The sequence below is a fragment of the Phragmites australis genome, chromosome 7, assembly GCF_958298935.1.
Source record: "Phragmites australis chromosome 7, lpPhrAust1.1, whole genome shotgun sequence".
NCBI lineage: Eukaryota > Viridiplantae > Streptophyta > Magnoliopsida > Poales > Poaceae > Phragmites > Phragmites australis.
The window spans coordinates 30,105,048-30,118,694 of NC_084927.1; the positions used below are offsets into that span (position 1 = coordinate 30,105,048).

The 13,647-nt window shown below is 45.7% G+C and overlaps 1 protein-coding gene across 2 annotated transcripts; it reads right to left on the bottom strand.

Annotated features, from left to right (window-relative positions):
- Positions 1-1,138: 1,138 nt before the first annotated feature.
- On the bottom strand, positions 1,139-5,292 carry LOC133924664 (trihelix transcription factor GTL1-like). Of its 2 annotated transcripts, none has more exons than XM_062370306.1 (3): positions 4,169-5,290; positions 1,750-3,307; positions 1,139-1,654 (listed from the first exon to the last, which is right to left on the bottom strand). In XM_062370306.1, the coding sequence occupies exons 1-3, from the start codon at positions 4,546-4,548 to the stop codon at positions 1,412-1,414; spliced, it is 2,181 nt and encodes a 726-aa protein (XP_062226290.1). In that variant the 5' UTR covers positions 4,549-5,290; the 3' UTR covers positions 1,139-1,411. The 2 variants fall into 2 exon arrangements, with proteins under 2 accessions (XP_062226290.1, XP_062226291.1); XM_062370307.1 differs by having other exon boundaries at positions 1,483-1,650; positions 4,169-5,292.
- Positions 5,293-13,647: the final 8,355 nt, after the last annotated feature.

The window sequence follows — 13,647 nt, forward strand, 5'->3', positions numbered from 1 at the left end:
CGGTCAGAGCGAGACTGACACGGCAGGACGGTAGGCGTTGCGCCTCGAGCCCTGTGACGCTATCCCGAGGCGCGCCGGATGACGCGCGATGGGACCCGCGTATTAAATATCCTCACACCTCCCTGTCAGGCCGTGGCAGGGACTGACAGCAAGCGTGGGGGGAGTGATTGGAAGTGACAGGCCATGCGCCCTCTTAAATGCAGCATCGGACCTCTCACCAACTGACACCTCACCGCTGAGCTCTTGTGGGGACCACCGGTGAAGGACTTCTCAGGCCCTGAACTGCGAGTGCTCGGGGACTACTGTTCATAGCCCCGAGCACTCTCTCCCGGATATGCCATCTCTTAGTCCTCGGGGAACTCAGGTGCTCGGGGACCACTTAATCTTCTCGGACCTCGGGAAGATAATCTCCGAGGGAGGGCGCCACGTGGCACTCTGCTGTCCTGGCCTCGGGAGTTGAGGACCCCTGGTTCTCATGTCACTGATAGATATAATTTACAATGTTGATTCAGTTTCTTTGCATAGTCTAGCGGCAACACTGTGAACATTTCGCGAGGACAGAATACTAGAATAACCACACAATGTACACAGTAATAAGTAACAAGATTTACCACCCACTGTGAAAAAATAGGACAAAAATCAAAATCCCCACGGCGAAAACACCTTCTCACACCTTGCAAAGCTCCAAGTTTTGAACTGTATGTAATTCTTGTAGACCCGTATACAAACTTGTATACCGCTGCCACCGGAAGGGGGAAAAAGGAGGGGAAAAAACATAGACATCAGGGACTGTTACATCGATGTACAATTCTTGTTTCGCACGATCGACGATGACCTATAAATTAAATTACTCAGGGATCGACTGACTCTCTTTAGCTCTACCAAGTACCAACCACCGCAGCCCCACTCCCTGTCCTCGGGTTAAGGGGCCGTAAGGAAAGGGTACTTAGGGGCTGTTTGGTTAATAGCTAAAAAGAGTTAAGTTAAAATTTAGTTTTTATTTGGTTTGAGATTAAAATTTAGTCATGTCTCGAAAATATTTGGCTGCTTAAAATTTTTCTTTAGTGTTTGTGAGCAAAATCCTAGGTGATCAAATTTTAGCTAGATCTCAAACCAAACGGCATTTTGACGGCTAAAATTTAATACTAATCCGATTTAATCTCTGACCAAATTTTGGCTTAAAAAAACGAACAACCCTTATTACATTAAACAAATCAATAAATAATGGAATGGCACGGGGGAATTACAGGATGAACAAGAAACAGTGTTGTTTGGTGATGGACTGATGGTGCGTGGTGGACTGGTGAAGGAGATGACGGTGAATCGGTGATAGCGATGCTCGCAGGTTTTTGTTTTGAACGCATATACGTACGGTTTAGGGGGGGGGGGGGGGTGCCGCGCGCGCGCGCCCCTATTGAACGGCGAGGAAAGTGTTCGTCGGAGCCGAGGTCCGCACCGCTGGTGCTGTCGTCGTTGCCGGTGCTGGTGAGCTGTTGGCGCCGCTCGGGTTCGGCCTCTGGAACTGTATCCTGTACTGCATTTTGCCGTCGTCCTCGCCTTCCTCTCCGTCGTCGGTGTAGTCGTCGCTGTCCGTCTCGTCCGTCGTGAACTCCAGGGGCGGCTGCTCCGTCAGCTCCCTGTCGATGTCTTCTGGCTTCACAGCAAGCACATACTCGGTTAGCTAGCTTGCATCGATCGAGCTCAAAAACGCCAAGGGAAGAAACTAGTTGGATCACACGGTGTCGTTACCTTCTTCATGCCGCTGTCGACGTCGAATGCGGTTGTCGTCGTCGGGACTGTCTCTCCGTTGCTGGTCGGCACCTGAGCGCCTCCACCTGATCCTCCGTTGTTCCCCTTGTCATCGTTGATGTTCTTCCCTTCTATCTCGTGCGGGCTCGGGTTCAGCGGCTCAGGGAGGGCCGGAGCGGCAGCGACGACGACATTGGTTGCGGAGGCGGCTGCGCCGCTGCCGAGGTGCTTCTTGCGGTAGATGGCCTCGAGCTGGTGGAAGTACGGGCAGGTCTTGGAGTCGTCGGGCCGCTTCTTGTTGCTCTCCTTCACCTTCTTGTAGTACTTGTTGATGTTCTCCCACTTCTCCTTGCACCGCTTCGAGCTCCGGTTGTATCCCAGCCGCCGCATCCCGGCAGAGATATCCTCCCAGAGCGGGCCCTTGGGACTTGTCTCCTGGTAGCGCATGTCCATCTCCATGCGCAGCTGGATGAGCGCGTGCACCTCCGTCTTGGGCCACCGCGACGAGGAAGCCGCCACGCCCTCCCCTCCTCCTAACCCGGAATCGACGTGCTGCTCCGTGACGGGCACCAGCTCGAGTGACGCGCCAGACGTCGGGGTTTTACTACGCGGCGTGCCGACGTCGTGGTGCGACGTTTCCTTGTGCTGCTGCTGTGGCGGCTGCTGCTGGAGTGGCGCCGCTGAGATTGGCTTCGGCTGCGGTGTCGCCTGTGATGGCGGCGGCGGCGGTGGATGCTGCTGCCGAGGAGGTTGTTTTGGAGGCGGTGGGGTCTGAGCTGGCATTGGGACGACGACGGCGGTAGGGGGCTGTACGGACTGCCCTCCGATGCGCTGGAGGAAGGCGATGATTGCGGCGTCGCGGGAGGCCGCGGCGGCGCGTTCCTGAGCGAGCTGCTCCTGCTCGCGGTTGAGGCGGGCCACCTCCTGCCTGCGCCACGCTTCCTCCCGCGCCGCGCGCTCCGCCTCCCGCTTCTCCATAGTTTCCAGGAACCGTCGTTGCATCTCCTCCTGCCTCTCGACGACTTGCTGCATGAGCCCCTCGAAGAAAGACATCATCTTCTTGCTGCCGCCGCCGCTGCGCTTGCGCTTGCCGAGGCGGTCTTGGCTGCCGCCCGTCTCCGCCGTCATGTCGTCGTCCACGGATTCGTCGTCCGACTCCGAGTCCGACATGGACGAGAAGCTGAAACCTTGCATGTTGAGGGGCTGAGCCGGGGGCAGCTCCACGGGCGCCGGGTTCAGCGCCGCCGAAGATATGGGCGCCGGCTGCATCGGCCGCGTTGGCTGCGGGAATGTACTCATCTGCGGCTCCGTAGATGCTAGAGCTGCGAAGGCGTGCAGCGGTGGGGCGCTGCTTGCTGGCGGAAACAGCTGCGGCGGCGGCGGCTGTGGCTGCGCCGCGGCTGCATGCAGCGCCTCTAGCTCCGAGAAGAACCTGTAACTCTTCCCGTCCTGCCTCCCGGCGCGGCCTTCCTTGGTGCGCTTGTAGTACTTGTGCACGTTCTCAAACTTCTCCTTGCACTTCTTGGCGCTCCTCTGGTAGCCCAAATCCGCAAGCTTCCTGAAAGGCACGGCAGTGACAAAGACACAAACTTTCGGTCAGCCATTACTTGCGTGCAACCAAATACTGAAATAATCAGCGAGGAATAATTAAATCATGGCATTATTTACAGGCAGAAGTATCTAACGCAGTGGCATAAACATCAAGTGTGTGGCTGTGTGCAAGTGTTTCTCTCTCTCGAGGAAAGAGACAAGAAGATGGAAAGAAATGGAAGGACAGGTAAGAGTGAGGAGGGAAGCTGAAGAAGGGAGGAGGGAGACAGGATACGCAGCAGAATGGAATTAGTTAATCACAGGCTATCTCGTCTTTTTAGGGATCAGAGGAGATGTGAAGTTGATAGTGAACGGAATGAAACGAAGGAAGAGAGTGCTTGAAAATAAATTAAGAGGAGGCCGCATTGGGATGGGAGAAAGGCTGCCTTCCTTCTTTTCCCAAAAACTGGAATCCATGAAAGCAGAAAACTGTGGCAGACTGCAGCCAGCAGGGACAGCGGCAGCAGCAGCTGCTGCCTGCGCTCGCACTCCCACCGTGGTACGATCCCCAGGCACACCCATATTCTCATCACCCTACACCTACCTCTCCTGAGTCCTTGCTCCTTCACTCTACCTCGTCTCGCAGAAATCGAGAAGCATTCGTTAGGCCAGGATGGAAAAGAAAACAAAATTCGAGGGAATTGCGGGCAGTAACGCAGGATAATTAGCCATCATTTCATGTGGGATGGCTGCTAAATTCCACGAAACCGTTAGCCGCTTTCTGCAGGGGAAAATTATGCCGGAGACAGGCTTGTTCAACCGGACTGCAAATGTGTTTGGAATTTTCTCTCTCTTTCCGAGCTCAATTTTTCTCTCTCCTCTCTGTTACCTGGAGACGTCCTCCCACAGCGGGCCCTTGAGGGTGGCGTCTCGGAAGGTGGCGTCCATCTCCGACCGGATCCTGATGAGCGCCACCGTCTCCTCGCGCGGCCACCGGTTGCCGGACGCACCAGACCCGCCGGCGCCGGCGTCGCCCAGCATCTCGTCGTCCGGGAAGCCGCCGGCGCTGGCCCCAGATGCAGCGGCCAATTCTCCGCAGCTCGTCCTCAGCTGCTGCTGCGGTGCCTGCGGCTGCGTCGTCGGGCGCCTGCTGCTGAGCGGCATGGGGCCGGAAGCAGCCGGCGGCGAGAACGGCCCCATGTCCGGCGGCGGCAGGGTCCCGTACTGGGACCTGCCACCCTCGTTCTGCTGCTGCATGGGTGTCTCCATGGCACCGGGCGCCGCCACCACCTCCCCTTCCCCGCCGCGGCGGACGCGGCGGTTCGTGGAAGGACTGACCGCCTGCAGGTAGCAGCCACCGAAGCAAGGCAGGAACTAGTATGGCCGGCCGGCTGGTTCCCTGCTAGCTACCTGCAGCGGTTGCGTACTTGTAGAACTGTATAGGGAGGGCAACTAGTAGAACTAGCAATTGCGGAGAGTACCAGTACTGAATTGTAGGCATGCAGCTCTAGAAAGCCAGGCTGCTTCCCTCCTCTCTCTCCCACACACCGAGTGTGGTGTGGGCGAGAGAGAGAGAGAGTAGTGGAATTGGAGGGAGAGGATGAAACTGGAAAAGAGGGGCTGGTACAAGTAGGGAAGGGGGCGGCCGGAGGGCAAGGGGAGGAGGGGATGGGAGGAGAGATGGTGAAAAAGATGGGAGCGTGGGCAACTGGAAAGGGTGAAAGGGAGAAGGAAAGAAGCAAGCAAAGAGGGGTGTGGGGAAGGGAGGACGCCCTGGCCGAGATGGAGAGAGAGAGAGACTACAGAAGGAAGGGCTGGTGGCGCATGTACTGCTCCGTATGTATGTGTCTCTCCATCGGTCGATCTACCCTCTGCTGACACTCTTCCTTGTCCCAGCAAGAAACGCAACGCGAGGTGGCTCTACAATCCGACCGGCCTGCCGATTTACGTGAATCCTGTGTACATGTATTGTACGCAGCTCGAACGGAGTCGAGTGAGTACTCGCTGTTTGTTACAGGGGCGGTGCCATGCCGTTTTATAGCCTGGGCCCTGGGGGCGGGGGGAGGCATGGTGACAGATAGAATAGATACGGGGAAATTTATGAGCCCGGGCATGCGGGCAAAAGAGGTAGGGTGTGGCGGAGTAGTGAAACGGAACGGCCTCGGTGACCCGGACGGACACGTACCCTTCCCCCTGCCGAGGTGGGGCGGCCGGGCGCGGGCAATTGGGCCGCGCGGGCATCGCCCTCGGCCGCGTGGGAGCACAGCGCACACACCCCCTCACGCCGTCACGCGTTGCATGCATGGGGCGGGGCGGGCGCCGTGCCACATCCCACGTCCGCGTGCTGCTGCTGCTGCCCTTCTGTACCGCCTCTATCTATCCCACCGTCGTCACACTCTGAAACTCATCTACAACGTCCTGTGGAGATAAGAGTGACTGCGGAGAGATGGACTGCCCCAGCAATTAATAAGATTCCTGCGTGAGCTATATATATCTCTTGGAGATATTGTAAAAAAGGTTTCGATCGCTTACCTTGCATGCATGGACGCCGCAGCCGGCCGGGCGGCGCCTCCTGCATGTACCGGTATGGCATGGATATCTGCGCCCAGGCTTGTAAGGATCGTCATCTCCCGTGTCGGCAGGCGCAGTAGTGCTATTGGAATGTGTTTGGTTGGTAAAATTAGATTTTATAGAGATGTATTGTATATTTTAAATAAAGAGAAGTATGTTGAGTGAAATTATATGAGTTGAATAGAAAAGTATTCGATTAATTGTATTTGAGGCCGCGTGAGTGGATGCAATAAGTTGATTTTCTGTTTGGTTGATTAAATATGAGACCGTATGAGCGGATGCGATAAGCTAATTTTATGTTTGATTGACTGAATCTGAGATCACATGAACGAATGCAAGAGTTAAGATTATAATTGGTTATTCGTATAAAGATATTTTTATGTACTGACAAGTAGGTCCATCTGCATGAGCAGATGCAAAGCCTACATTTGCTCATCCAGGATAAGGCTATGCATTTGCATGAGTAGATACAGACAAAAACAGTAGATACATACACCTAAGAGCATCTCCAATCGATTCTCTAAATCTCATTCCCTATATTTTCATATAGAGAACCTCTCCAAAAGATTCCTTCTCTATTTCTCTACGCGCTTCAACTGACTTCCTAAATTTCACTCGCCTAAATTTTATTAGCATCCTATAAATAAAAAATATTAACAATGGCTAAATTTTATATATATTTGAATTTTGTTTGAATTCAAATTGAATTAAAAGAATAATGTCACATGAAATGATAAAATGCATATAAATATGACATTAAAAAGGAACTCACTTCTTCACCATATAACCTAGGGCTGAAAATAATTTTAGAAATTAATCCATCACATAAGAAGAATATTAGTGAAATTTTCCAGATTTTTGGAAATTTATTTGAGGTCCAAACAATTGTTGCAATTTATAAAAGTAATCTTTTTTTTGGAGAATTTTAGTTTAAATTATACACAAGTTTTTGAGTGAATCTAGTTAAAATAGGTTGCACATAAATTATAAAATAAATACAAAATGTTTTAGGATTTTTGGAGCAACAGAAGAACATTGTTTTGAATAGAGAAAATGAGGATGAAAATTCGAGTACTGTTCACAGGGTCTGGCTGGACGTGGGGAGCCGCACCGAGCTGATAGCTAGTGCACAAACATAACGAGCCAGTTGAGAGTTGGTTGGAGGGTTTTTTTTTACTGATTGTTTTATTTGATGACAGGGAGTCGAATAAAGAATTGGTTGAAGTTACTCTAAATATTATTTTTTAATTATTTGTATCAATTCATATAAACTGAGTCTTATTCAAACGACAAATAAATCCTTGCTGAATCATATATTACTCCTTAGCTCATATGAATGCATGCATGCAGCGCAAGGCTTAGCATATCTTTGTTCAATAAACCCAGCCGCTAGGAAAGATCCATCGTTCTTTGATCTGGCAAGATACGCATATCTCGTTCTCTTTCCGAAATGCATCTGCCGAAGTGCCAAGATCGATCTAGACGAGCTACAGGAGCATCACTGCATGGCTGGTCAGGTTAAGCGGCAATCAAGTAGTTGGTTGCACGAACCCTTGCATGGCCCATTAAACTCTGCCGCAGCTGTAAAATCGGTGGCGGGATGGGGAGCGTATCTTGTTCTAGAGGGTCGAAATTAATGGATTGAACAAAGATCGCGAATAGAAATCGGAAGAGAGAGGTTGGAGGGTAAAACGGGAGGGGAAGGGGATTCTCCCACTTCAAATCACTGTGGACCGTTGAATGATAGATAAATAAATTGGATTGTACGTTATTATAGGACTGAGATAAATAACTAGAAGGGATGAATAGACGACTAGGAAGGATGAATACATGTCCTATTATAAAAATATATAAACAGAAGCATAAACTTTAGAGAGACAAAACGAAAAAAAAAGTTTCAATACAACATGACTCTATGGATAGAATAGAAACCATAGGCTAAATTCAAGACCATTCATATATCTTTGTGCATAAAAGCTTAAAACTGAATGAATAATAAAACAAAAAGATAATGACCGAAAGAAGCAACTCTTCAAATTAATAGTCTAGAGGCAAGAGAATTCAAGATCCTCTCAAATACATAAGTATATGAACGCTTATACCTCTAGCAACAAGAAAAATTATTTCACAAAGGTAGAAAAACTGTAGCTCAAAAAGAAGAAGAAAATCACAACCAAAAAAGAAAAACTTGCAAACTTACAAAGGAACCAATAGAGAGAGATTAGAAGGAGGGAATTCATGCATATGCAAAAATATAAACTTAATTACTCAAAGAAATCAGCCCTAGTTTAAACGGATTATAAGGATTTTTCTCTCAAAAACTCTCACCTGTTACATAGATTAAGCATTCATCTTCCTCTCCTCTAAAGCTCTAGCAAGACTCTGAAATAGGTGGCACACGAGGTACAAGTGGCTGGTTCAAACTCTCATATAGCGCTAAATTCTATTTATAGGTCTATGAAACTTGACTACTAAGTTTCATAGTTTGTTATAAAAAATATCCCTCTTGTAGTACACTTCTACCTACCACTAAGGACATTTTGGTTCATTTTTTTCTCTATCCATCGAACGACCGCTACGCCTTCACGATTTAGCTTCGCCTCGATACAAGTTTTGCGATGGTGCAACATACTTCTCCAATCCTCCCACGGTTTTGTGGCCCAACCGTGAAACCCTCTGCACATTTCTCAAAGCGTGACTCGTCACTCGTTTTCACCTTAAGCAAGCGTTCTGATGTCGACACGTGCACTCTATCTTACGATCCTAATCCTCGGCAAGTCTATCCCTCTCCCAATCTCTCAAACCATTTTATCACTTGCACTGGTATCTTTTTCGTTTAACTTTGTTAACGCGTCGTCTTCATCCTCCGTTTCTTGCTTTACTTGACATCCACGTGTACAGCTAAGATCACTCTTGACTCCGCACAGCCTTCTTGATCATCCGGCACCAAGCACACGCTTAGCCCAGATCATACATCGTTGACCGACAAGTTACATACATCACCTACACACTATAAGATAAGCAAACACATTTCTCCAACTTCAGTTAATTCATAATTAAAATGCTCAAACAAAACTTAAGCAATTAAAACTTAACAAAACAAATCGACAAATTTATCGATCACTCATCAAATATAAACCAAGACATATTTTAATTTATTTTCGCAACTATAATATACTATGAACAGTAAATCACCATAAAGTACTATCGTATCATTGGCACAGTGATTTTGCTACTGTATTTGAAGATATGATACTGTTTACCTTACCACGTTTTACTGTTCCTCTATGAGGATTGACGGTCCAACGGAGGCGCGCGCTCTAATGCATGCATGGTCCCGGGCGAAGTGGACGGCTGCGATGAGGTGGACGCGGCTGTACAACGTGGTTGGTTGTGGGCCGGCCCGTATCTGTAGGTCCACGCATGGTGGGGGTCAAACTGGTCAATTTCCACTGGTATTTACTTGTGTACACGTCCTTTTATGTATCCGGGCAAACCAAGTCTGCAGATTAACCCCGGAAAATCTACCTTTTATACGTACATGCACCTTATCTGTACGTATCTGCAGTTAGGAGGGAGCGCAGTGTACAGCTGCGGGGCTTCGGGTATACTGATACGGTAAGATACCCACTCGCGGCTCATCGCAAAGTCGCATCCTGTTCTCCAGATACCGTCAGAAAGTTAAGTCGCAGGGTTCACATGTCAACAATTCATCGTTTTTACAAATATGTACACCCTCTGTCGTAAATACGTATCGTTTAAAAAAATTGATTAACTTTTAAAAGTTTGACTAATGATAGATTTCAAAATATTTAGTTTGGAAACCTAAAAATTATGCATGTATATTTGTTTTGAAAAAAATGTTTTTTATAGTACTCAAATTCAATATATTTTATAAATATATTCTAAAATAAAATTGTGATCAAAACTATATATTAAAAACCATATTTTATCCAAAACATGTAAGCGTATACATGACCAGAGGCAGTATCATACTAGTTGTACTTTGTATCATATTGGTTTGATTGGAAATCTCAGAGCTAGCTAGCAGCTTGATTACTCCACCGGCTAAACAGGATAGTTAAATACCGTACGTTCTCTAACCGACGGTTGGTAATTCAGATGATGTGGTATCACGATATAATTATTTGACTGAACATATCGATTCCGAAATGTAGATTGCGTGTGCTATTCGTTGTAAATCTATCTATTCATGTTATTAGGATTAGTCTAGGCGATTTCTTGATTGACTATACCTCCCAGGCATACGCTCCAATCGGAATTTCCCACGTCCAGAAAAATTATGAAGTTCGATTTAGCAGAAAGAAGAAAAATGAAAGAGAAAGGCCATGAGACGGACCGGGTTGCTTGCCCGCTTAGCTAAAACGATGATGTTTTGTACTGTGATGACCCGACCTTGCTGTATGATTGTGTATCCAACACTCATGCATGTTTTGCTGTTCTTTAATCTGAGTTATTGTCCGCCGAATTTTCGCGTGCACGGACAGAAGAGCCTGCCAAATCGTCCTAACTTCATTTCCAGCCAGATGTATATATCTCTCTCTTGGCTGCCCATTTAACCCATAATTTCCGCGCAAAGAAGCGATTCTGAAACATGGTAAACCTGTGCTGTCGTAGGGCTGGGCAGTAGTGGATGCGTACAAGGAACAGGCAAGAGGAGAAATATTGTAATCTCAAAACAAACTTGGTCGTGTGTAGATAATTAACTTTGGTACGGTTGAGGGTTGGAACGGGAACAGGAACGAAAAAACACCACACGGCCCAATTGATCTCAGAACTCGAGTAATTTTTGCTCGTGCGTTTGATTAAATTGTGACCCTTCTGTCCACTTTCATCGTCATCTTTTTGTTCTGCTTCAACGTTGTCAGTGATACAACACACCTTATCGCAGTAAATTAATCGGCTAAATTAAAGGCTTTAAAGATCCTATAGTCGTCAGTGAAATTGTCACGATGGTTATAACCATAACTTTGAGTAAAATTTCCAATATTATACACTAACATGCTCAATTTTTCGGTAAGGTGAACAATACCTTTTTAAAATTATTGATTTGTGGGAGTTTCATAAGTAGTTTTGGCTAAATCAGTTCTTGTCTTATCATCAGCATATGCTTTAGAAAAAAAAATTATTTGCTATCAAAAGATAAGGTGATTTTCTATTTATCATCCCACTAAATAAACTTTCTTCTTTACCATTACTCTAATTTTCATTCCTTTCTTACTACTACCCTTTTTTTACCTATAGAAAAGAGATATTTCCTTCGAGAGGAGTACAATAGCCTCGAAAACACACGTTAAACATATTGTTTCCTCGCCACATACCTAAAACGACTTGTATCTACATAGTATAAAAATATAAACTTGCAACTAAGAAGTATATTCATAGGTGACAACTTATATATAGAAACCACACTTAATATACCATATTTTCTCATTAGAAAGTATTCTAAATATTAAACTAAATCGTATTACAAAATAGACATTGCACTAATACATCAACTGCAGTCCGGTCATATTGTTATTTTCATATCTATTTTTATATAATAGGAAACTGTAGGATCGAGAGGGGTAACTAGAGGTGGGTGAATATGTGCTCAACAAATTTCTTGCAAAATAGATAACATTCTCCTATTTTATCACCTAACACACATCTAGAAGAGAATCACAACAAAGCACAACACAAACACCCAACAAAAATCTTCACCCAACGTAGAAGTTCTGGAGAATTGTTTGGAGAATCTAGAGAATGCGGAGGTTTCGAAGATGGGTCTGGAGGTTCCAGATTTTGCAGAATAACGAACGAAAAATTAAAAACCAAACTTGTAAATCCAACAAGAAGTAAGTCTCATGGTTGAAATAGAGCACAATGTGTCTCTGCAAATCAATTCATGACAACCCCACACAAATCTCGAATCTTGAGAAGAATCACAAAAAGATCAAAGTTGGCCACCGTATGAAGATGTTCCCCAGGTTGATGATGTAGATGCAAGCAGACTCAAGACCCTCTTATATACATGAGTATGTGAGATTTATGCATTTAGCAACAAGAAGAACAACTCCACAAGATGAAAAGATCGTAGCTCAAAGGGAAAAACAAAAATAAACTTGAAAAAGAAAAAATATGCAATGAAAGCAAGCAAACCAAAAGCAGGAGACTAGAAGTGATTGAACACGAGCATATGCAAGAGAAACGTCTTCAATAAGCACATAGGTCAGCCCTATTTTCGACAGATTACAAAGATTTCTCTCGTAAAAGCTATAACCTATTACAAAGGCTAAGCCTACCCTCTACTCTCCTTCAAAACCTATCTCTAGGCATTCAAATGGCTGGCTCACCCTCTCTCTACAGACCTACCCCTTTATTTATAGGCCTAGAGAGGTGTCTTGGTCTTTAAAATTTCCTTGTTCACAAAATACCCATCACCGATAATGCACTTTTACCTACTATCGGGGTATTTTGATTCATTTTTCGCTCCGTCCATCGAATAGTCACGACTTCTTCATGACTTAACTTCACCTCAATACAAGCTTCGTGATGATGCCACGTGACCCTCCAGTCTTCCCATGGTTTTGTGGCCAACGGCGAAACCCTAGCACACTCTTCAAAGCGTAACTAGTCGTCACTTGCTTGCTCTAATGTCGATGTGTGTACTTCATCTTGAAATCTTGACCACCGGCAAGTCTCTCCCATTCCCGATCCATCGGGTCGCCCTGTCACTCAAACCAACATCCCCTTTGCTTTACTTCGTCAACAGGCCACCTTCATCATCTTTCATCCCATACCTTTTTTGACCTCCATGTGTACTGCTAGGATCATCCTTGATTTTGTTCAGCTTCCTCAATCGTCCGGCACCAAGCTCCCCGCTTAGCCCCGATCATCCCACCGTCGACCGCCAAGTTGCATTCATCATCTGCACATCATGAGACAAGCAAACACATATCTCCAACTTCAACTTCAGTTAGTCTATAATCAAAATGCTCAATTGAAGCCTTAAATCAATTCAAAGCACTTCCAAAAAGTTCCGATACATAGAAGAAGTTCATAGCTGAAAATACTATTCATCATTGCTGAAAACACTATTTAAGTATGAACTCTCTGTAAAAATATGCGAACACTCCGTAAATTCCAGTTAACTTCAATTCTGCGGATTATCCAAACAAATGTGCGTATCCTCTGCACATCTCAGGCAATCGATAACTCGACAAACCAAATCGGCAATCTTGTCAATCACTCATCACATATAAACCAAGATATATTTTAACTTGGTTTCTCAAAAACATAACATATAAGCACACTAAAATGTTCTACAAAAAATGTTCTGTAACTTATATATTCACAGAAAAAATAATTCTGAATTTTACTATGTCTAATCATAGTTACAATGTAACCATACAACTCCTCAAATAGTCTGCAAACAGCACGAGTTCAAAAATTCATATCTTTTTATCTATTCATCCAAATTCAGCTTTTAAAAAATCTATGAAAACATAAAAAAATTATCTACAACTCTCTAGTACATCACATTATAAGATTCAACCTCTAAATAGCCCTAAACTTCAATTTTCTGCCGATGGCCACGCCCAAGGCCACCATCCTCCTCCCTAAGAGTAAATATGTCTTTTCTACGGATCAAATGTACGCCAGTGACTAGAAAGCAATGAAAATTAAAAACAGTGACAAATAAGGAAGTTTATTTCGTGGGATAGCAAATAAGAAATTATCTTATCTTTTGATGACATATAAGTAATTTTCTATATGTTTTATCTTAGCTCCATT